The sequence below is a fragment of the Trachinotus anak genome, unplaced genomic scaffold (assembly GCF_046630095.1).
Source record: "Trachinotus anak isolate AG129_WGS33_773 ecotype Australia unplaced genomic scaffold, CSIRO_AGI_Tana_v1 ptg000026l, whole genome shotgun sequence".
Classification (NCBI taxonomy): Eukaryota; Metazoa; Chordata; class Actinopteri; order Carangiformes; family Carangidae; genus Trachinotus; species Trachinotus anak.
The window spans coordinates 11,375,790-11,399,360 of NW_027273877.1; the positions used below are offsets into that span (position 1 = coordinate 11,375,790).

The window sequence follows — 23,571 nt, forward strand, 5'->3', positions numbered from 1 at the left end:
ATTCATTGATAATTGTTTACCAGGTCGACAGTCACTGATGACAAAGGTTTTTTACTGATCTGTGGATGCATTTTACAATCTTTCATCCCTTCAACATCAACATCAGCTCAGTGCATCAAACAAACATATCAGAGCATGTAATATGATCATCTGAGATTTTTATTCTAGGTTAAAGAGTGTGTTATTGAGCTGTAAAAATCCTCTGATTCTACCAGGGAGAAAAGATGGAGGCGTCTGTGAAGGAGCAGCTGCTGGAAGCTTTGCAGGATTTGGGAGCTAAAGAACTGGAACTCTTCCAGTGGTACCTGCAGGATGCTGAGTTACCCGATGGTTTCCCTGCCATCAAAAGATGCTATCTGGAGGATGCAAGCAGACTGCAAACAGTGAACTTGATGGTCAACATGTACACTACTCAACATGCTATGCATGTGGCAAAGTGGATTTTAAAGAAGATCAGAGGCAATGAAGGTCAGTCCCAGGAAAAGAAAAACATGATATACATGTCCCATTATGGATAAACAACAGTATCCAATAGATTTACAAACACCTGAAATGTATTCAAAGCTTAAGCTGTTTCATTTCTGGATGTCAGAGGATATCAAATAGAAGGCATATGCAGTGACATTGTCAATAACTAGAGATAAACTGTCAAGTTTGGCTAAGGTAGTTTTGGTACTAACGAGGAGAACCTCAGTTGTATCACTGCTGAGTTTCAGAAAGTTAGAGGACAACCAGGAGATCATTTCCAGTAGACAATCAGAGAGGGAAGATGGTGGAAGGGTGGACTTTGGATGAGAAGACATGAACAGCTGGATGTCACTGCTGTAAAAACTACACTGAAGGTTGTGGCACTGGCTCACTGACCATCTCATGTGGAACGCACATTTGAACACAGGCCATTTTTTTCTGTACATGTACTGAGAAATCAAAATACATGAAGACAAAGTACAATTACATGTCAACTTAAAGTGTCAGCACTAACAATATAAATTCTGAATGATCAGCTGCTCTGCATTTTGTTGTTAGTTTGCTTCGAGCTGTAGAGCAAACTGAGATCTTTGTTCCTTTTAACACTTACATGTCCTCATGTTCATTTTTTCATTGTCAGTCTGCGCGCCTGTGAGCTCTCAGAGAGAAGCTGTGAAGCTCTGTCCTCAGTCCTCAGCTCCCGGTCCTCTAGTCTGAGAGAGCTGGACCTGAGTAAGAACAGCCTGCAGGATTCAGGAGTGGAGTCACTGTCTGCTGCACTGAGGAGGTCACACTGTTCACTGGAAACTCTCAGGTCAGATGAAGTTACTGTTTGTTTGAAATGGCTGGAAATATCGAGTATATCAAGTCCAACACTGTCGACATCAGGGAGGGCCGTACACTTTAAACTGCTTCACTAATGATTTTTCACATTTTTAAATGTGTCAGTCCATTTGTCATCTTCAACTTTATAGTCTGTAGAGCACACATATATGAACTCTGGTTTAGTGATATAAATTCATTGATGATGATTTATAATGTGGTTTGGATGATTACATGTCAGTGTTAATGACGCCAGTGAAAGCTAAATCATTCACTGACAACCTTTTTTTTCAGGACTACAACTAAATAATAGGTAATGAGAACTATGACAAAACATGTTGTATGTTTTATCAACCAATAAAAAGTAATAACTTGAAAGACAAATGGACAAATGAACTAATTAATAATACTAATACCACTGGTTCATAATAATAATTTGCACAGTTTTATTTGATGAGCTTTATCTGTGGAATCACTGTAGTTTCTGCCTCTGTCAGTAATTTTCTCTGACGTTCTCTGAAGAAACACATTTCTGGACTGGATCTAAAGTCGACTGAGAAACTTCATACATAATTACTACATCCTTAAGAGATGTGGATGTAATGTCATCGTCACTGTCAACTGGATGTCTTTGAATGTTGCTGTCAGGAGGAATAAGTGAATTCAAGATTAATGTCTGTCGTTCAGCCTCAGCTCAACCTCTCTTAGACTGAACTCCTACTCATCATGGCCACTTTCTCCATCACAATGTCAATATCAAAATCACCTCTTCAACTTACCCCAACCATGAAACCTGGGCATCATGTTTGAAGAGCAGCTCTCCTCCTCTGACCATGTTGCTTCTGTCTTGTGGTCGTGCTGCTTCGCTCTATACAACATTACTGGCCTGACCTGCCTCAGTATCGCACCCAGCTCTGGGCCCAGGACGTGATTATCTCCACCATGACCCCTGCAGATGCTCCCCTGGTGGACCTCCCTGTATTTATATAGCACTTGTACCAAAGGCACTTTACATGTTGCCTCTCATTCATCTATTCAAACTCACTGATGGCAGGGACCTACTTATGCAAGGAACTGGTGAGGTCAGGTTTTTGCCCGAGGACACTTCATGTGGACAGGGGCAGATCTGTGATTCACAGAAAAAATATCTGTTTAATATTCTGCCCAGTTTTGAAATGCAGTGCTGTTAGTTTGTTGGGAACTGTGAAGCAAACTGAGGTTTTTGTTCCTTTTAACACAGATATTGTTTGTCCTCTTCTTCATTATTGTCTCTTCAGCCTGAGTGGCTGTGAGCTCTCAGAGAGAAGCTGTGAAGCTCTGTCCTCAGTCCTCAGCTCCCAGTCCTCTAGTCTGAGAGAACTGGACCTGAGTAACAACAACCTGCAGGATTCAGGAGTGAGGCTGCTGTCTGCTGCCGCCGCAAGTCCACAGTGTTCACTGGAAATTCTCAGGTCAGGATTCATCAACCTGTTTCACTGATGACCATGTAAAACCTGATTTGCATTAGCGAATATTCATCCAAACTGTGTAGGATTTTGTTAAACAGTCATTTCTAGACTCTGAAAATTACTTTATGTGGAGTCTGTGGAGATTTTTCATCTATTTCTATATTATTATTATCATTATTATTATTATTATTCACCTACTGATGGTCAAGATGTTTTCCTAAATGTAGTTGTAAGTAGTCGTTCACATGTATTTAACCTCAGTGGGACAGGTGCTGCAATACAAAGAAAGAGTACCTGCACACTAAATTCACAGCTCCCTTTGTTAGCAGAGCTTTGAGCAGCAGGTCGTTACTGTTGAACTCATTTGCTCACAGTAACCAAGGAGTCTCACAGTCTTCATTTTGATAAGATACAGAAGAAGAATTTCCAACTGTTTGAGCCTCCTGCTGTTTGATCCTCTCCAACATGTGTTTCTGACTGTCTCTTGTTTAGTCTCTTCCCTGACATGTGAACATCTGTCAGATTTATTCATCTAACATATCACAGACTGTGAAACTGTCGAGCAAAGTGAAAGACTCTAAACTCAACACACAGGAAGGAAGCTTGAAGGATTGTGTGTCTTCACAAATGATGAAATATTTTCTCTGTATAATGACAAGATAAAGACTCCACTACCTTTCTCTCTGTGGTGACTGTACATCCATACATACAAGCCTACATCTGAAGAGAGTAATAAACCATCTGTCTTTAAAAGCAGTGTAATGTCTATGTTTGCATGCTGAATGTGAATGTGCCCCCTCCCTCTTTCAGGGTGGAGCCTGGTGGAGTCCAGTGGTTGAGACGAGGTCTGAGGAAGTGTAAGTGTGTTTTTCATTTGATTCATGAAAACGAAACAAGACTCAGTCACAACAGATCAATAACTCCACCTGTGTTGTGTCTCGTTGTCTCCATCAGATTCCTGTGAACTCACAATCGACACAAACACAGTGAACACAAAGCTCCAACTGTCTGACGACAACAGGAAGGTGACTCATGTGGAGGAGGATCAGTCGTATCCTGATCATCCAGACAGATTTGACCACTGGGCTCAGCTGCTGTGTGGAACTGGTCTGACTGGTCGCTGTTACTGGGAGGTGGAGTGGAGTGGAAGGGTTTATATATCAGTGAGTTACAGAGGAATCAGAAGGAGAGGAACCAGAAAAGACTGTGTGTTTGGAGAGAACCATCAGTCCTGGAGACTGTACTGCTCTGATCAAGTTCACTCTGTCTGTCACAATAAGAGAGAAACATCTGTCTCCTTCTCCGTCTCCTCCTCCTCTGTCCCCAACAGACAGAGGAGAGTAGCAGTGTATGTGGACTGTCCTGCTGGCTCTCTGTCCTTCTACAGAGTCTCCTCTGACTCACTGATCCACCTCCACACCTTCAACACCACCTTCACTCAGCCTCTGTGTCCTGGGTTTGGGTTCTGGTCGTCTGGCTCCTCAGTGTCTCTGTGTTCAGTGTAGTAGAGAGAGTCTCCTCCTGTTAGAGAAACTCTCTCACTGTTGAACAGATCGTTCAGTCTGTACATGTCTCTTTCACTCACTAACATGTTTTCACATTAATGTACTGAACAAGTTTGTTTATGAACTATTGTAAATGTTACAAATATTACAGGATATATATATTTTTGATAATCTGTCATTTATTTATCCTTTCACAATAAAAGTATCACTGTGAATGTTTGGTCTCTGTGAATCTCAGGTCTACTCAACTGACTCAGTTCAAACTGAAATTCTGTCAGTTTGTTTGAAGGTCTGAGAAAAGGCCTGATTCTGAGGCTCTTGGTGTTGAACATTTATGTCCAGAGGGAAGAATGAAAAGTTCTAAGACATTAGGTTTTACAGTGACTTTGTCAAAAACAGCTTGAAGTGTACCTCTTGGTCTTTTATTTTGAAAGCACGTCTATAGACCTTTGAAAACATCCCTTGCAGCTTTATTGCAACTACAGTTGCGTGTCAATACTGCAGCCGAGCTGGTGGCAGTCGTACACCTGAAGGATGTCAGTGGCCTGGAGAAGGGTCCGGCTGCAGCCTGCAGACCAGGGGGCGTGGCGGCGTGATCAGGGCGTGACGTGACAATCCAGTTACACCCCCCAAGGGGCGTGGTGTAGTGATCCAGTTACACCCTCATACCTGGTCATACAGAACATGTTGAACACATTGAATTATTATACAGTCTTTATTGCATTTGTTGTTCTATTTGCATATGCATATATAGAAAGGATTTAATTTCCTATTAATATTTTATATTCCTATCCATCTATTATATTACCCCATAGTATATTTGCATTAATATCAATGTATTATAGTATATTTATCTTTCTACCCATCCATTATAATATATATTTCTAAATATTATATTTATATCCATCCACCAACAGTCTCTAATGAAGGCTGGGACTCCAGTGCAGACTTTTAGGATTTGTCTTTCAGCTCTTTCTTTCTGAGGCTGAGGTTTCTTCTAAAAACAGAGAAAATGAAATGTGAAAGTAACGATCATACGAACCCACATAACGTTATCAAGCCACGGTTACTCAATCATATTCACACACTGTGAACTAGGCTGCCGTTAGCTTTGGTCACATATGTTGCTACAGAAAATAATTTCAATCCTGGACCTTTCTATTAACTCTGTTTCTTTAAGGTACTTAATTAAGTGAGGGTAAATTCCCGCTGCTCCTCCTCCTAGTAGACTCCCCAGAGTGAAACTAAGTCCAGCTCTCCTCAGTGCTGCTCTGAGGTGTTTTCTCTTTCCTTCATGTGCCCTGCAATCAATCAACACATGCTGGACTGATTCAGGATGAATACAGTTCATACAGTTACCAGGTGTTTGCCTGTTTTATTCAGAGTGTAACTGAGTCCTGTACGCCCTATCCTCAGATGGGTAATGGCTGCCTCTTCTCCTCGGTTTCTGCCTCGGAGCTTGGTATATCTTCAACAACAACAAAGAAGCTCTGGTTACGCCCCAGTCTCCTCCAGACAAACATCTCAGGAGATGTTGACCTTTTTACACTTGTCCCTTATCTTATCAATATGCTGTTTCCAGGTTAACTTCTAATCAAATAGTACACCTAGAAATCTAATTATTCTGACTTGTTCAAGTGTTTGCTCATATAATTTCAGTGATACTGTTTTATGACGCCTGGCAAAACATATCACTTGTGTCTTTGCTGCAGATAACTTGAAGCCCCACTCATTTGCCCACTGTTCCACAATCCCAACTGCTGCCTGGAGTTTTCCCTGAATATACTTTAGATTCCTCCCCCTTACCCATAAGGCCCCATCATCAGCATACAGAGATTTACCTATTCCTGAATTTTTTATTTACTCAAAAGTATCATTAATTATGATGTTAAATAATATCAGACTACAAACACTTCAATTTTCAACCTGATATCCTCTTGAGTATTCTGTTCCCACCCTTACTTCTATTGTCCTCTCACGGAGGAAGTCCAGCACCCAGTTGTACAACCTGCCACCCACCCCTAATCTATTCAGTTTACTTAGTAAACCTTCCTTCCACAACATATCGAAGGCTTTTTCTATATGGAAAAATACAGCAACTACTATCTCCTTATTTGTTTGGGTTTTTCTCATTTCTGACTCCAAGCGTAGCACAGAGTCCATGGTGTTTCTCTCTTTCCAAAACCCACTTTGGAAGCGAGAGAACAAGTCCTTACTCTCTAGAAAGTACAGTAGCCTCTCTGTTACCATCCGTTCCATAGTGTTTCCCTGTGTCCCACAGTGTGTTGAACAATTGTAATACTACCATGAACTGTGGATTTTCACTAAAGTCTCTGCCAAAAGCTCTGCCTTTTCTATGCTGCTGACTGCTGTTTTGTTGCTTATTGTCAACGCCGGTATTAAAGAATTCCTCCTAATGCCACTCATTTTCCTGACCATACCCCCCACCTCAGATGTCTCTCTCCCTATTGTGTCACAGTATCACCTCCAGTGTGCACGCTTGGTTGTTCTTATAATTTTCCTAACTGCTGCTTGAGATCTTCTGGATTAATGTGACTAGTGAGTGATGTTTTTTCAACTGCCTAAATGCTGTTTCTCATTTTCACTGCTTGCCTACAATGTTCATTCCACCATGGAACATTCTTCTCACCTCTGCTTCCTGTGCTCTTTGGTATGGTTTCCTTTGCTGCTGCATATTGGCTGCCACTAACTTTCGTTAAACTCGTCCCCATCTGAGATGTGTTCTCTAAGTAAAGCTTCACACCTTCTCTTACTCAGCACACGAAACAATTCCCAGTTTGCTTGGTTTAATTTCCATCTTGGAATCCTTAGCTCCTCCTCTTGGTGTATCTCTACTCCTGTCTTAATTATTATAGGGTAATGATCACTGCCAACTGGTGACTGGTTTAATACTTCCCATGTTGTAGCTCCTGCAGTTCCATCTGATACTAGTGTAAGGTCAATTGCACTCTCCTTATTTTGAACACTATTATATCTAGTACCTCTGCAATCATTCACACATACTAATCCTTTTTCCTCCATATGTCTGTTCTAATGAACTTTGACCCAAAATGGTATGTGACGTAGCGGTCCTCCACTAGCCACTTGTCCGATTGCTACGTCACGCTCCGATCTTGCCACGCCCCCTGGTCTGCAGGCTGCAGCCTATTGGAGGGGCTCTGCTGCCCGTCTCTCCACTGTGTTTTTAATTCACAGTGAAAAATGGGAACATTTCTGGGGGGGGCAACGACACATAGATGATGTTTATTCTGATATTATATCATATCATTGTTTACTGAGTGAAATTAATCAATACCTAGGAGTTAAACTCACACCTATTACATATTACCACCTATTATGTGTACTCAGTGTGGTTTGTTATCATGTACCAGGCTGTTAGAGCATTGGCTAAGCATTGGCTAAGTGTACCACTGTAATGACTTCTTGGCAGAGCATAACACCTTTAATGACTTCTTGGCAGAGAACACCAACGATGGCTTGTTGGCTGAGCATGCCAACATGATGATTGATGATACCAGCTACCAGCTACTCATTAGAACACCAGTGGAGCAACCTTAGGGCATTGGTGGAGCAACCATAGGACAATAGTTGGGCTTACAGATGTAATTAAACATGATAAATGTATTCCCAAGTGCATTGCAGTTCTTTTTAAAAAGGTGCAGTGAAGCCCCTTCAAAGATAAGGGAGTCAGCTGATGGCAGCTAAGGAGGTTCAAACTAAGGTTACATGACACCAACAGAACGAACATGCAAGATAATTGAGGATGTAGCAGGACACCATTAGTAACTGTCAAAAAAGGTAAAGAGCTGTGAAGGAGGCTGATTGTGACTCCATTATTTCCAAGGCACCTGGGACATCTTGTTTTAGAAGGCAGGCAAAGTTGCCTTTTTGGAGGCAAAGTGGGCAGGATTTTTTTTAAGGTATAGAAGGATGTGAAGAACAGTTTACACATCGGTCTGGTCTGGGACAGGCTCGGGTCTATGACTTGTCACAAGGAATAAACTCTACTGCATCAAACCCTGGAGGTCATTACTGACCTTTTGAACATCTTTTTGACTCTGTTAAAAACTTTCATGAGACTTTTGTTTCATGTTGGTGTAGAAGTCCAGAGTCATAGCAACAAACAGACAACAAACACACAACACAACAATAACACACACACAGTCATTTAGTAATAAATTGGCAGCTTTATGGAATAAAAGAGGAGTAAAATGTAAAAACAATGACAGATTAAAAACCAGGAATCAAACAGGAAGTCAAGATAAAAAAATATTGACCATAAAGGAGGATTTAAAGTCCAGTTAATTCATGATCCATTGAATCAGTGACACTTGTTGACTCAGCATTATAATGGAGAGATGAACATTTTTCAAGCCTGTCTGAAAACAACACTCACATGTCCATATACACAGTGAAAGAGTTGTTGGTCTGTGTGATTGTTCCTCCTTAACACAACTTGAATGAAGAGATGGAGGATAAAAACAACATGTTCCTCCTGTACAATAATATCTTGTAAAGTTCAGCTGAAGAACATGAGGCTTCAACGTCTGAGTCAAACTAATCTTCAGAGTTCAAGTCATTTTACTGTGAAATTCCCTCTTTGTGAAGCTCAACAAGGAAACTGTTCAGAGCTGAACTTGATGAGCTTTAAGTCCAGAGACACTGATGATGCTCTGTCAGATCCAGAGGAACACACAGGGATGATGGTGGACTGGACTCTGTGTGTGACAGTGGAGCTGTTCTCAGATCAGTTCAGACTGCAGCACTGAGAGTCATCTCCACTTCTTCTGATTCCTCTGTCAGTCACTGCTGGATCAAGCTCTCCTCTCCACTCTCACCAACATCTGTGCAGAGAAGAAGAAAGCAGAGGAGATGAATCAGTGTTTACAGAGACTCACTTCATCAGTCAGTGATGCAGCAGGGACTTCAGTCCTGTTCAGACCAGATGTGCAGCAGCTGCTTCCTCTCAGCTCTCATGTTAACGTGTTGGAGTGAACACACTGAGCTGGAAGCTCACAGACCTGCAGAGACGTTCAGCATCAAGTCTGTTCACTCTGCACACTTCACTCAGTCCACAGTGGAAACAAAGTGACACAGATGAAACTGATCAGCTGTTTAGTGTTGAAACCAGAGAACAAACAGTCTCAGATCAGATCGGACAGTTTGATGAATGAGGACACTGTCTCTGTCCATCTGTGAGGCTGTCAGCTGGAATCAGCTTTATTTCCTGTACACATCAACACAACAACAACAGTCGTCTTCACATCAACTCACACACATGATCACAACAAGCTTCTGGCTGCTCTGATTGGCTGACTGTTGTCTCTCTCTCTGTCTTTCTGTCCAATCCTGAAGCCTGTCCCCGTTCTCCTCTCACAGCTTCACTGAGGAAAGCAGGAGGTTGGAGGTTCACAGGAAACACTGGATCTTTGCTCTGATACTAACTGTGTTTAGTACAATACTGCTGAGAGCAGCATGGACTGACTCCGCCCCTCTACTGACCTCAGAGTCTCCAGTCTACAGTCTGGACTCTGCACGAGACCACGGAGATCCTTCAGGTCTGGATCCTGCAGGTTGTTGAGACTCAGGTCCAGTTCTCTCAGATGGGAGGGGTTGGACTTCAGAGCTGAGACCAGAGAAGAACAGCTGATCTTTGACAACCTGCAGTCCTTCAATCTGAATAAAGAAATCAAAGATGTAGATCAATGATTGATAATCCATCAGATTTGTCCTGATCAATGATCTTTGTCTAAAATGAGTAGAGTGACTTTGTCCTTCTGTTATTGTGGATCTTCATCATGTCAGTACAACACAACATTGTCAACACAACAGTTGTGTGTGTTGTGTTACAGATGAAAACACACACACACAGTTTGATCAAACAGACATTAGTCCTGACACTTCACTGAAATCTACTGAAAAAAAGAAGATTGTTTCTTCACTTTCTTTGGACAAATATTAGTTGTGAGGATCTTGTGTATGTTGTTGTGATAAAAATGAATTGACTTGAACAACTAACACTGGACATTTTCTCCAGTGGATTTAGAAAACATGAGTCCTCTGACTGAGAGAAATACGAGTGTGTGAGCTGTGAAGGTTGAACTGAAGTGAACAGACATTATTCATGACAAGTGAGTGAAATGAGCTGAAACTGAAGAATCATTCTCAGTGTGAGAGAAGAACAACTGGAAACATGAGACAACAACTATTTACAATGTCATTCATTCATTCACAGTCAATGGATTCAACTTGTGTGTGAAGCTTCATTAGCTGTGGATTCAAGATATAAGATCTACAACAGTGAACTGACCTCAGAGTCTCCAGTCTACAGTCTGGACTCTGCAGAAAACCACACAGACCCTTCACTCCTGGATCCTGCAGGTCCTGGTTGTAGCTCAGGTCCAGTTCTCTCAGATGGGAGGGGTTGGACTTCAGAGCTGAGACCAGAGAAGAACAGCTGATCTCTGACAAACTGCAGCGCCACAATCTGAATAAAGAATCAAAGATGTGAGTTTAGGAGACAAAGTTCCTGCTTGAAACCACAAAGAGTCAAACAGACAAAGTAAAAACAGCTCTCATTAATATTCATGACAACATGCTGCTGCTTCAATAAAGACGTAGTGACTCCACCTCTTCAACTCTGCCAGCTCCACCTGTGGCTCCATCTATACAAACTCATGTTGTGCAGATTCTACTAAAGATCCTCAAGTTTTCAAAGACAACAAACATGTCAGGCTGAAGTTTGGAGACATGAGAACAAATGTATAGAAATATATATTAAATTCACTAGTTGATGGAACGGCAGAGACACAGACACCTGGTGACTGAGCTCAAATATTTAACACAGTCGAACCTACAGGATTTAAAGTGATGAAACAACCTGTTGCTATGACAACTTGGCTTTGAATATTGGAGTCAGTACAAACATCACAGAGCCTTATAAAAGTGTTGGGACCATCAGCTATTGATTATAGATCAGTTATTGTCTGACAGATTCAATGTGTTTCTGTTGGTGTTTTAAAAAGTCATGAGGTGAAAGTTGAAGAGAAACAGTCACTGGACTAAAAGCAGAGAAGAAGAAAACAGACTTTACCATGAAGATCCTCAGTGTGGATCAGTATAATATCAGCCTCATGTCTGCAGCTCAGTGTCAACACAACTTTCACATCACATTCATCTCAGCACAGAAAGAAAACATGGAGTCTGACCTCAGAGTCTCCAGTCTACAGTCTGGACTCTGCAGAAAACCACACAGACCCTTCACTCCTGGATCCTGCAGGTTCTGGTTTCCATCCAGGTCCAGTTCTCTCAGATGGGAGGGGTTGGACTTCAGAGCTGAGACCAGAGAAGAACAGCTGATCTCTGACAAACTGCAGCTCCACAATCTGAATAAAGAATCAAAGATGTAGATCAATGATTGATAATCAATCAGATTTGTCCTGATCAATGATCTTTGTCTAAAATGAGTAGAGTGACTTTGTCCTTCTGTTATTGTGGATCTTCATCATGTCAGCCTTCTACACACATCATCCAAATGTCAGCACAACATTCATACAGCTGTTGGTGTGAACACAGGTTGATCAGCTGCTGCTGACCTCAGTTCAGTCTGTAATCAGAGGAGAATCAGAGGATTCACGTCTGTTTAGTCTGTTCCCTCTCTGACACTACAGACATCAGCACAGAAACAAAACACTGAGGACGTGAACAAACAGTGAGAACTCAGTCACACTGTTCAGAACAAACATGGTGGAGCAGCTTCAATGTTCCAAAGTCACCAAACAACTGCACAATGTCACATTTACAGGAGGAGGGAAAAGATTTCTCTGTGTCCACATCTTTAAAGAAGAACTTGTGTCACTGTTGAGAACTTGAGGAGGACGAGTGCTCGGCCTCAGTCTACCACCGGTGTTACAGCCCATTCTGTGAGCCGTCAGATTCTGTGACCTGCAGCAACAACCAGTTCACCTTCAGGTAACGTTCAGAGCCTCCTGCTGGAAAACACCACAGATTTATTCAGCTGATCTTCACTGAATGAGGAAGTAGAATTCATCTGGTTTTCACATCAACCGCCCAGTGAGGAGCAGACTGAGTGAGGACGGGGTTAATGAAGGTCACAGAGCACAGATCAAACCTGTGCTCACAGTCCTACAACCCTTCAGCTCAGCACAACGTCCACGGTTTAGGTCTGATAGTTGATGAACAGAGTTTCTCTGAGTGTCAGTGTCAGTCTGCTCTGGTAACTGCTCCTGAACCACAGTCACATGACCACTTGTGTTATTCATGTGATGAGAAGAAGCTCCATCCTTCAAGATCAAGTCTGACCTTTTGTTGTGTTCACACACAATCAACTAGATATGACATGAAGGACACCTGGAGCGCTTTGAGTTCACAGTGCACAGGTTCAGAGAAGCACAACGTGGACTTGAAGAGAACAGAAGTGAGAGCAGCTCAGTTCAGGTAACAGGGACCAGACTGATCTGCCAACAAAACCCCTACAGCCAACCTCCCCTGGAGCTCAGCTTTCAGAGCAGGCTCCTCTGCCTCTGCTGCCAGCTCTGTGTATCTGAGCTGTTTCCTCTCAGAGGCCGTTTCTCCTGCGTCCTCCCATGGTACTGTCAGCTCCACAACATACACAAGCTGCTGTGTTTCTGACCACAACACAACATCTGCTCTCAGATCAGTGGCAGCTGTCTCCTGAGGAACTAGGAGCTGTTTTCCTGGATCTCCTCTGATTGGCCAGTCCCTCCCTGCCTTCAGCTGCATCACGCCTGTTCAAAGCTGCTTCCTGAGTCCTTCACCCTCACCAACAAATCCATCTCGTCTCCTTCTGCCTCCAGTGAGTTCACCTCTGAGCTCTGACTCTCAGTGGCTGCTGGGAGACACCTCAGCACCTGCTGATGTCTCCAGGTGTGTGGGCCTGGAGACAGGCTTGTTTTAGCCCCTGATAGAAGGAGCCACGTGAAGCTCCACCTGAACATAGAGGACATGTTGGCTCCTCACCTGTTTATTCACTATGGTGTTGGGGAGGTGGGAGCTGCTCATAAATTGCTCCCAGCATCAATCTAATCCTTCCTGCCTCCATGTCCCAGCTGAGTTTCCTCTTGTCTCCACTTTCCCGCCTCAGCCACTGGCCCTGCTTTGATCTGGTTTGTGTTGCAGTCTGAAGCTCTGTGGTTTCCCATGATGCTGCAGTGCTGACATCAACACACAACAACAGCTGCAATATGTGTTGGTTGCAGAGAGCTGCAGCTTTGCTGGTGTTCAGATCAGCAGCAGCAGCAGAAGATCTGTGAGACTGTTGCAGTTTGATTCTCATCAACTTTCTGATTTTAACATCAAACTCTGTCAATTCTCTGCTGCTCTGAATCACAAACACTGTGACTGCTCTCATCCAGGGGCCGAGTGGGACCCTTCATTTTACCTGGAGATCACCAGTCCCAGCTGTTAATAACACACAAAGACAAACAGCAGCTAACACAAGCACAGGGCTGCTGCCCAACAACTGGCAGCTAGCTATACTAGCCACATTTAATATGAGCTGAGCTAGCAGCTAGCTACAACGCCCCTGCTTAGCATTTCAGCTGCCGGCTCTTTACTGGATGTTGAATCTCTCTGTGATTGTGGAACATTTCTCTGCTTCCTCCTCCAGTATTTGTTCTTCTTCATTCTTCTCTGCTCCACCTTTCTCCTTCTCTTTCTGCTGCTGCTTCAAACCAATGTGAACAGTGAACACACACGTTCCCTGATAACACCAACACGTCTCTGATGACTCTGTACCAGCCCCACTTCACAGCTCTTATTGGTCAGCAGCTGACCAATCACAGTTCAAGGCACACCGGTGTTGTACCACCTGAGGAGGGGCCACTCATTTACCCCCCTACTGCAAATATAGACTTGGTAGCGTCTGACGTGCTGGGAGAGACAAGAGGCTGCGAGGCTCAGTTCAGGCTGCAGGATGGTGCAGCGAGGTAGACCACTTTTATATGACACAATATCATTAGTCTACACAATAATCAGTCCGGCCCCGGCCCCCAAACGGCCCCCCGGGATTCTCCTGACCCTCCCCATCACCACTCTGCTCCTGGTCTCATCTTCCTTCTTTCTCTTCACTGGCTGATTTTTTAAATCCTCACACAGAAATCCTGAAAATGAACCAACCAATGAAAAACTGGAACTTCACAGATTTGAACTGAATATAAAACTACAACAGCTCCAGTCAGTGAACTGACCCCAGAGTCTCCAGTCTACAGTTTGGACTCTCCAGTCCAGCACACAGCTGCTTCACTCCTGAATCCTTCAGGTAGTTTCCACTCAGGTCCAGGTGTCTCAGATGGGAGGGGTTGGACTTCAGAGCTGAGGACACGACTTCACAGTGAGTCTCTGAGAGTCCACAATAACCAAGTCTGTGATGAGAGAAAATATAAAATGTGTTAGAATAAAATCAGACAGTTTGTAATAAAAGACAAAAATGCATCTGATGAGAAAAGATGATGATGTGATGAACATCTGCTCTTCACATCTGTGGCTCAGCTCATCTGATCTGATTGTGTTTGACATGAAACAATAATTCTCATCACTCTCTCTCAGACCTGCAGAGTTTCATGGGAATCTTTGTTGTGCAGATGAAGGAGGGAAAATGATGTTACATTTCTGCTTCCATCATATGATTTGATCCAGAGTCAGAATCTTGTTCAGAAAATCAGTTTTATTCTCCACTGTTTTTAAACTGACTCCAGATTGCTTGGCTCTGCTGCCTCTCTGTAGAAGTCAACACACACCACTGCATAAAACACATCTGGCTCATTGTGGTGAATCAGTGGCAGCGCCCACGTTGATCCATGAACAAACTGTCCTCAGTAAAACACTAGTGATCAACACTTAGTGGACTCTACAGTTACAACCTGGAAGTGTGTGTGTGTGTGTGTGTGTGTGTGTGTGTGCAGCTCTACAGTGAAATAAGATTTTCCTCATTTGAAACTTTAAACCAATAGAAAATCTACAGATACTGAGCCCACACATGTCTTAATGTCCGGTGGGAACATTTCCACACCGTGGCATCCCTCCTCCAGAAAATTTCTCCTGAGGTCAAGTCAGTCAACAGTTCAATCTAATCTCTGTTTGCTGCCTGGTTTTCACAGTAGGTCCTCACAGAAACATGACACTGAGCTCTGGTGTGTAGAAGAAGACTGAATCCTCCCATTCTGCTCTGATAGATTCACACCTGTGTTCTTGGCTGAAGCTGAACATTTCCTGATACGACTCTCCTCTACAGCAACAAGAGAGAAAACACCTGGGACATTATTCTTAGTCAAAAACTAAGAATAATGAGAATAAATGAAAACTGTGTTTATCTGAATGTGACTCAACTACTGATCTAATCTACTGATTGATAATTATATTGATCATGTCTGGACTCACCGAGCCTTCCTGCAGTTCCTCACAGCTGGGATCAGTCTCCGTCGTCCCTCCTCTGATGTGTTGTACTTCTTCAGGTCCAACTCATCCAGAACCTCCTCTGACATCTGCAGCATGTAGGCCAGAGCTGAGCAGTGGATCTCAGAGAGTCTCTTCTCTGATCTGGTCTCTGACTTCAGGAACTGTTGGATCTCCTGATGAACTGAGTGGTCCTTCATCTCCATCAGACAGTGGAAGATGTTGATGCTTCTGTCAGGAGAGATTTTATCACTGTTCATTTCCTTCAGGTTGTTGATGGCTCTCTGGATGGTTTCTGGACTGTTCTCTGTCTGACCCAGCAGACCTCCTAAGAGTCTCTGGTTGGACTCCAGAGAGAGGCCATGAAGGAAGCGAACAAACAGGTCCAGGTGACCATTTTTACTTCTGAGGGATTTCTCCATGGCTGCCCTCAGGAAGACATCTAGGGTATAATCAACATATAATTTTCCCATGAAGTTCTTCAGGACCTCTGTGCTCCTGTTGGTGTAACAGTGGAACATGTAGACTGCAGCCAGAAACTCCTGAATGCTCAGATGAACAAAGCAGTAGACTGTTTTCTGGAAGATCACACTCTCTCTTTTGAAGATCTCAGTACAGAGTCCTGAGTACACTGAGGCGTCTGTGACATCCAGACCACACTGCTCCAGGTCTTCTTGGTAGAACATGATGTTTCCTTTCTCCAGATGTTCAAACGCCAGCCTCCCCAGCTTCAGAAGAACTTCCCTGTCAGCCTCCATCAGCTGCTGTGAACTCGTCTCATGTCCCTCATCATACTTGAGCTTCTTCCTCTTTGTCTGAACCAGCAGGAAGTGTGAGAACAGGTCAGTCAGGGTCTGGGGCAGCTCTCCTCTCTGCTCTGTAGTCAACATGTGCTCCAGAACTGTAGCAGTGATCCAGCAGAAGACTGGGACTTGACACATGATGTGGAGGCTCCTGGACTTCTTGATGTGTGAGATGGTTCTGTTGGACAGTTCTTCATCACTGGATCTCCTCCTGAAGTACTCCTCCTTCTGGGCGTCAGTGAAGCCTCGTACCTCTGTTACTCTGTCAACACATGTAGGAGGGATCTGATTGGCTGCTGCAGGTCTGGAAGTGATCCAGACCAGAGCCGAGGGAAGCAGGTTCCCCTGGATGAGGTTTGTCAGCAGCAGGTTGACTGATGACGTCTGTGTGACATCAGACACAACCTCCCTGTTGCTGAAATCCAGTGAAAGTCTGCTTTCATCCAGGCCGTCCAAGATGAACACAACTTTACAGACAGCCAGCTGCTCTGCTGTGACCTTCTGTAATGTTGGATGGAAAACACGGAGCAGCCTGAGAAGACTGTACTGCTGCTCTCTGATCAGGTTCAGCTCCCTGAACGAAAGCAGAACCAGCAGACTGACATCTTGGTTCTCCAAGCCCTCTGCCCAGTCCAGACTGAACTTCTGCACTGAGAAGGTTTTTCCAATGCCAGCGACGCCGTTGGTCAGAACCACTCTGATGGGTCTCTGTTGGTCAGGTAAGGCTTTAAAGATGTTGTGGCACTTGATTGGAGCGTCATGGAGGGTCTTCATCTTGGAAGCTGTCTCCAGCTGCCTCACCTCATGTTGGGTATTAACCTCTTCACTCTGTCCCTCTGTGATGTAGAGCTCAGTGTAGATCCTGTTGAGGAGGGTTCCACTTCCTGTTCCATCACTTCCTTCAGTCACACGTTCACATCTGCTCCTCAGACTGATCTTATGTTGATCTAAAACCTCCTGCAGACCACTATCTGCTGAAAGAGAAGAGACAATGTCAGACTGAAGACAGAGAATCTGAGAATCTGCTGATTATTTTCATCAGCTACAGAAAAACTAAAGAGCAGCAAAGAAAAGCTTTTTAATGTTGTGCTTTTTAGAATCATCTGAAATGTCAGTGCTGTGTGATAGAACAACTGACACTGGATAAAACAACAGGTCCTGGTTTCACAAATGAAGACATCAGCAGACACATGTTCAGTCTCACTTTGTACAGTGCTGCTCTGACTGGCTGTCTGCAGTCCAGGTCTGGTTCTGGGTCTTTGTCCACACTGGGGACAGGAGGGGTCTCCTGAAGACCCAGACTGGTCCCAGTATGAGGTGAAGCACTGTCTGCAGAACCAGTGTCCACAGCTGGTAGAGACTGGATCCTTCAGGACGTCCTGACACAGAGCACAGTAGGACAGCTGCTCCTCCACAGAGACACCACTCCTCTTCCTCCCTCTGTGAAGACATTTCTTCATCACTAACATGTCACAGTCAAATATGTCTAATAACTGAATCATCTTCAGCTCAGTTTACAGTAGAAACTGTCTCTTACTGTGAGTCTGAGGGTCCAGATTCAGGACTGAAGACTGGAGGAATAAACTCTTTGGACCAGTCACTCTTCATAGACAGACAGCTGGATCCTGGAGACACTGCTCTCAGTCTGTGGTTCTGACCTCTGCAAACACAAACATGTTTTTATTCATATCACATCGATCACTGATCAATTCTCTGATGACAGAGTCATTGTGGGAACTCTCAGCTGACGTCCTGCAGTGACGTCACCATCCAGCACCGCACACTGCACTGAAGGATGGAAGCAACACAGCAGCATCCAGAAACAACACTGTTGTGTCAGTCAGTCTTTAAATGTGTCCAGTCTCCAGCTGTTGATGACCTGTCTCACATCAGCTCTAAAGAAGCAGAGTGATACAAAGGTAAGATGAGAGGATCAGATGTCTGTGACCCCGACACTGCCACTGCCACAAATGAAGACAAAACAACATCCTGACTAAAACTAATGGCTGCTGATGTGTCTGCTCTTCTTCTCCATATTGATTCTTTCTCTGGAGTTCAGCTTCATTTCACACAAGGAGGCCTGTGTGTTTCTACATGACTGTGACAACAGCAAACACCACATCCTGCTGCAGGCTTCATCTGACCATCACACAACTTCACTGACAAACACACAGTTTGTCCGAGTTACACCTGCACAGATATCAGTGATGGTAAAGACAGTCTTGTGTGTAATGAAAGGATCATTCTGCTGTTATTCTACATGTTTGTTCTTGACAACAAACCCCATGAAAAGAGCCAAACCAACAGTGTGTGAGTTCATCTCTCAACACTTTGTGACTTCCCCCCTCTGTCTGTGGCTCTCAGCTCTGAGCCCATTGGTTCCCTCTGAAGACTTCTCTTTATTAATCATGGGGGTGTTTTGGGTGTAACATGTAATAAACCAATCAGAGAGCTCTCTCCCACCCCCTCTAAAAGCCAGGTGCACCTGCACCTTGGTGGATTTCTCTGATAACGGTGGATTTAGCAGGTAGTAAGACAGAGCTCTTCTCTGCAGAGGAAACTGCTGGTGTGCAGAGTGAAAGTGTGCGAGCAGACGTCTACAGCTACAGCAGGATTCCACCAAACAGGCCCGGCTGAAAAATATTCACCTGAAGGCGCAATGTATGTTTTTGTTCCCTCACTTTCATATTTTACAGCCTCAGCTGAAACTGAATAAAATGAGATAGAAATGAGTCGACAACGCTCCTGACCTCACCTCATTTTAACACCAACACACACTAGCAAAGACACTGGTGTTGTGCTTTGTGCTGGTGTAAGATTGTGGGTCACAGATTGTAAAGTGGTTCATAGTGAAATTAATATTTCACCACATTTATCTCCAAATAATGTTAAAACATCCTGTTACTTCCTGTCTTCAGAAGAAGCTGAAAACCTTGTTCATGCATCAGTTCCTCCAGACTGGACCACTGTCATTCTTTATCATCAGGACGTCCCAGTAACTCAGTGACTTTTACTACACTTTCTCTGTTTATCTGTGCTTTTCTAATGTCATGATCTGAACATACAACTGGATCCATAGTACTTCTTCCTCTCCTAAAGCCACTCTGGTATTTATCTATAGATCCTTTATTTCCTATATAATAACTTCATCTTTCATTGATCATTTCCTCCATTATTCTGCAGATGTTAGATGTTAAAGTAACTGGTCTATGATTTCCTGGGTTTGTCTCTTCCTGGTTTGTGTATTGGAGTTATGACAGCTTCCTTCCAGCTTTGTGGCAGTTTCTCGCTCTCCTACACTTTATGATCTAACTCCAATAAAAGCTCCTTGGATGATTGACTGAGATGGTTCATCATTAACTAACAAACCTGATCTTTGCCTGGTGCTGACATCTTGGTTTTCTTGAGAGATGGGTTCAGCTCTGTCTTTGTAAATGGCTTATTTAGTAGATCATCTGTGTCTTCTTCATGCTGTAATAACTCTTCATCCTCTGCTCTTGTAGTTTCCCTTCCTCTGTTCCCCTCTTCACTGATATTGTCACAACTGTGGATTTGAACTAAAGTTTTTCTCACCATCTCTGCTTCCTCTTCATCTTTTACTGCTGTTACTTCTCCTTCATTTCAAAGTGGATTCCCATGTTCTCTTTTAACCTCATTCATTCTTCTCATCATTCTCAGCATTTTATCCATATCTGTTTACTTCCCACTGAATTACAAAATGACCTCCACAATTACTTCTTTGCATTTTTATGGTTCTTCTTACATTTGCTTTTATATTCAACAAGCTTCTGAAAACTCTGATTCCTTCTCAACATTTTAAAAGTTTTATTTCCAGCCTTAGTTGCTTCATCACATTCCTTGGTCCAAAAAGGTACAATCGTCTTTTTGTGTTGACCTCCCTTCTTCTGAGTGGATTTCTTTGCAGCCTTGAAAACAGCTTTACAAACACAATCATTTACATCATCAACATCTTCATTACTATCAGTTGTTTGCATTTCTTACTCACTGATAGAGCTAAATGTTTCCCAATCAGCTCTACTGAACGACCATTTCTGTGACCCGTCAGTGTCACATGTTCCCAAACTCAGTCCTGCTTCTATCACTGTGGGGTAGTGGCCACTTCCTACAGTTGTTGCTCTAACTACTGATGAACCATGAACAAACACCTGCCAATGAGTCTGACACTAGTGTAAGATCTAAAGATTCTTCTGTTACTTCTGTCATTGAAGCTAGTAGGTTTTTATTCTCCATGAACACTTCTATCACCATTCCATCATTTACTTTTTCATTACTTTACAATCAGCGGCCCATATTACATAGAGCCTGAAATCTGTATAAACAGCTGACAAATATCTAGTTTGATGTTAAAGAAGCTCAGTCATTTCCTCCAACAGCTGCTCACTGTAGTTTGGATCAAACTAACTGTGGAGAGTGAAGCTCTGACATGTGAAGCTCATCATTCAGGCTGTAAAATGATCCTGCAAAGTGTGGTCAACTCTGTTAGATCCCAGCTCATCCAGGTTCACCAACACACTGCTCTCTTCTTCTGTGGCTGCTTCTCTGCTCCACCACGGCCCTTTAATTACTGACATCTTTACATCTCTGTCATGTTCATCAGCTGCAGCAAAAATATGCACAAGAAAAAAGTCAAACTCTTCTTCGTTGGGATCATTTCACAAAAAACCAGCTCCTCAGCAGTCACTGTTAATACACTGATATGTCAGAGGAACCAGGGGAAGTTATTTTCTGTGACACTACAGCAGCTGTTACAGGAAGTGACATCACTGCAGGAGCTCAACACACTAAACACTGTTACAGAGACAGTTTGGAGGTTCACAGGTTTGTAGCAGGTCTCTTACTGTGAGTCTGAGGGTCCAGGTTCAGGACTGAAAAATGGGGATTCATCTTTGGACCAGTGACTCTTCACAGACAGACAGCTGGGTCCTGGAGACTCTGCTCTGTCCTCCTCTTCCTCCACACAATCACTCATCTTCAGGACTTCAGTCAGTCTGAGAGGGAAACCAGTAACACTCACTGTGAGCTCACACACACAAGAGTCAGGACAAACAAGCTGCTCAAGAGACACACACACACACACACACACACACACACACACACACACACACACACAGGTTTTCCTCTCAGTGTCTCTGTGTGGACAGAAGTTCACTGTGACTCTTCTTCCCTCCACAGTCCACAGGGACAAACTGACTCAGAGACTTTGACAGTAAAATAATAATAATGTTGTGTTAACACTCAGCTGCCTCAGCCTTCAGTTTCCCTCCTTCTGCTCCGTCCACTTCAAATGGAGTCTGCTCACCTGCACTTTGCACCTTCAGCTGCTCCTCCCCTCTGCAGGTACAAGAAGTCACATGATTGTTTGATTGACATGTTCCACCATCATTTATTAAAAACAGACTCTTCCTTATTCACCTTTATATGAAAAAAACAAGTCTCACTGTTTCAACAGAATTATCTTGATTTCCATTCATCTAATATCATTTTCAGGTTGAACTGGATCAAACATTATATTAAGAATAAAGATGTCATAACCTGCTCTTTGTATGACAGTTGTTGAACATGGTCTGGAGTCTTAGACTTTGGTTTATTTCCTGTCTGATAAGATTGGGATCTGTCCTTGAATGAAGTCCAGCTCTAGCTCTCAGGTAAACAGTCTCTTTTTCCATAGAGTAGATTTCCTCTACGACGTCCAGCCATCATCTTGACCTCAGAGCAGGGGTCGGCAAGTTTGGCCTCAGGCCAGTTATTTTCTCAGCCATTCGATAGCAGGTCAGAACATAATGAAATTCTAATGTAAGAAATTGATTGATAAAATATTCAACTGGAATTTACTTTGTTACTCTTCATGTGTGGTGTCGTGGCCACAGTCACATGTCAGTCTGAAGGATTTACTGAACTGGTATCTATTACACCTAAAGTCAGTGGTAAACCCTGAAAGAATCAGAGGAGACTTCCTGGACAAAAATTTTGGCTCCTTCCTGAATAAATATGAGGGAAAGCAGCCGTTTGTCTTCCAGTCATGGAAATACCTTCTTTCACACCATGTAGACAGTTTATTCAATGAACAAACTGTTGAAACAACACGTCACGTTATCTCATACATCACTAACCTGTCTCATTATTTCACTAACGAGTGTTATTATAACCACAAACTGATTCATCTCAGCAACCACTGACCTGACTTCATGTAGCTGAGGTTTCCTAGCAACAGCTGTCATCCATCCATCATCCCTCCATCAGGTGAGTGAAGGGTGGGGGTCTGCAGCAGTGCTCAGTGCTATGAGGGAGGATGAAGTCAGAGGAGCTGTTATCTCACATTCCTCTGCGTTCCATCATCAGGCCGACTGAGTCCAGAACTGGGTCTGTCTGCCTCCAGGGTCCAGTCCTGCTCATGACATGCTGCCACACTGCTGCAAGACATTCTGCTGCTGTTACTGTCCAACAGTGGACGTCTTCATACGAGACGCTGGGAACACACACTGACTATTATCCACTCCACCAGAGATATATCTGTGGTTTTAAGAACCAAAAACCATCTCAGTGTAGTTTTACATCTCCTCTCTCTGGCTTCTCTCTGGAGCTCTGGTAACAACAGGTCAGTCAGCCAATCAGAAGAGAGGATCTGATTGGCTGACTGATTTCTGAGTGATCCAATAAAAATATAACATATTTCAGGTAGACACTCAGAGAAATCAAATCATGCAAGGTTGAATGGTGGGTGTAGGTGGGCGGGGCTTGGGGCGGGGCTTTGGGCGGTGACTCCTTTGTTCCAGTTCCAGAAGTCCTGACGGCTGGTTTTAAGGCTCAGTTTCTGAATACAGGCTGTGTGCATTTCTCTGTGGACTGAGGCTTTGATACTTTCACAGTATTAATATAAAACCTAGACCTGCTTTATAATCACAAACACATGGACATCTACCTTTAGACTGGATGGAGCTTTAAGTACTGAACCTGTAGGTTCCAGTATTTACAGAAATACTTGGAGTATCATGTATTTCTCCTTCCTCTCAAACAGCCAGGTGTTGCTCTCTTGTTCCCCATTGTCCTGTT

The 23,571-nt window shown here is 43.4% G+C and overlaps 2 protein-coding genes across 3 annotated transcripts in view; one reads left to right on the forward strand and one right to left on the reverse strand.

Moving 5' to 3' along the window:
• The window catches only part of LOC139609619 (NLR family CARD domain-containing protein 3-like), a 47,438-nt gene extending 25,711 nt beyond the window's left edge, over positions 1-21,727 (reverse strand). The window contains exons 1-9 of one of the 2 annotated variants that reach the window (XM_071464472.1): positions 21,360-21,726; positions 18,038-18,160; positions 17,705-17,940; positions 15,683-17,474; positions 14,494-14,667; positions 11,473-11,649; positions 10,575-10,751; positions 9,767-9,940; positions 8,438-9,108 (exon numbers count right to left, since the gene is read on the reverse strand). In XM_071464472.1, coding sequence (XP_071320573.1) covers positions 9,099-9,108; positions 9,767-9,940; positions 10,575-10,751; positions 11,473-11,649; positions 14,494-14,667; positions 15,683-17,474; positions 17,705-17,940; positions 18,038-18,160; positions 21,360-21,490 — 2,994 coding nt within the window. In that variant the 5' untranslated portion in view covers positions 21,491-21,726 and the 3' untranslated portion in view covers positions 8,438-9,098. Of the gene's footprint in view, positions 1-8,437; positions 9,109-9,766; positions 9,941-10,574; positions 10,752-11,472; positions 11,650-14,493; positions 14,668-15,682; positions 17,475-17,704; positions 17,941-18,037; positions 18,161-21,359 lie in introns of those variants that run through there. The other variant, XM_071464471.1, reaches the window with a different exon arrangement.
• Positions 225-4,469, forward strand: LOC139609936 (uncharacterized). Its single transcript, XM_071465006.1, has 5 exons — positions 225-383; positions 1,044-1,282; positions 2,568-2,741; positions 3,549-3,595; positions 3,693-4,469. The coding sequence occupies exons 1-5, from the start codon at positions 225-227 to the stop codon at positions 4,241-4,243; spliced, it is 1,170 nt and encodes a 389-aa protein (XP_071321107.1). The 3' UTR covers positions 4,244-4,469.
• Positions 21,728-23,571: the final 1,844 nt, after the last annotated feature.

What these genes read in the sequence shown, in the direction of transcription:
- LOC139609936 (XM_071465006.1), top strand. Translation starts at nt 225, where the DNA reads ATGGAGGCGTCTGTGAAGGAGCAGCTGCTGGAAGCTTTGCAGGATTTG. An exon ending in ATGCAAGCAGACTGCAAACA is followed by an intron (nt 384 to 1,043) that starts GTGAACTTGATG and finishes TTCGAGCTGTAG; the next exon opens with AGCAAACTGAGATCTTTGTT. An exon ending in TGTTCACTGGAAATTCTCAG is followed by an intron (nt 2,742 to 3,548) that starts GTCAGGATTCAT and finishes TCCCTCTTTCAG; the next exon opens with GGTGGAGCCTGGTGGAGTCC.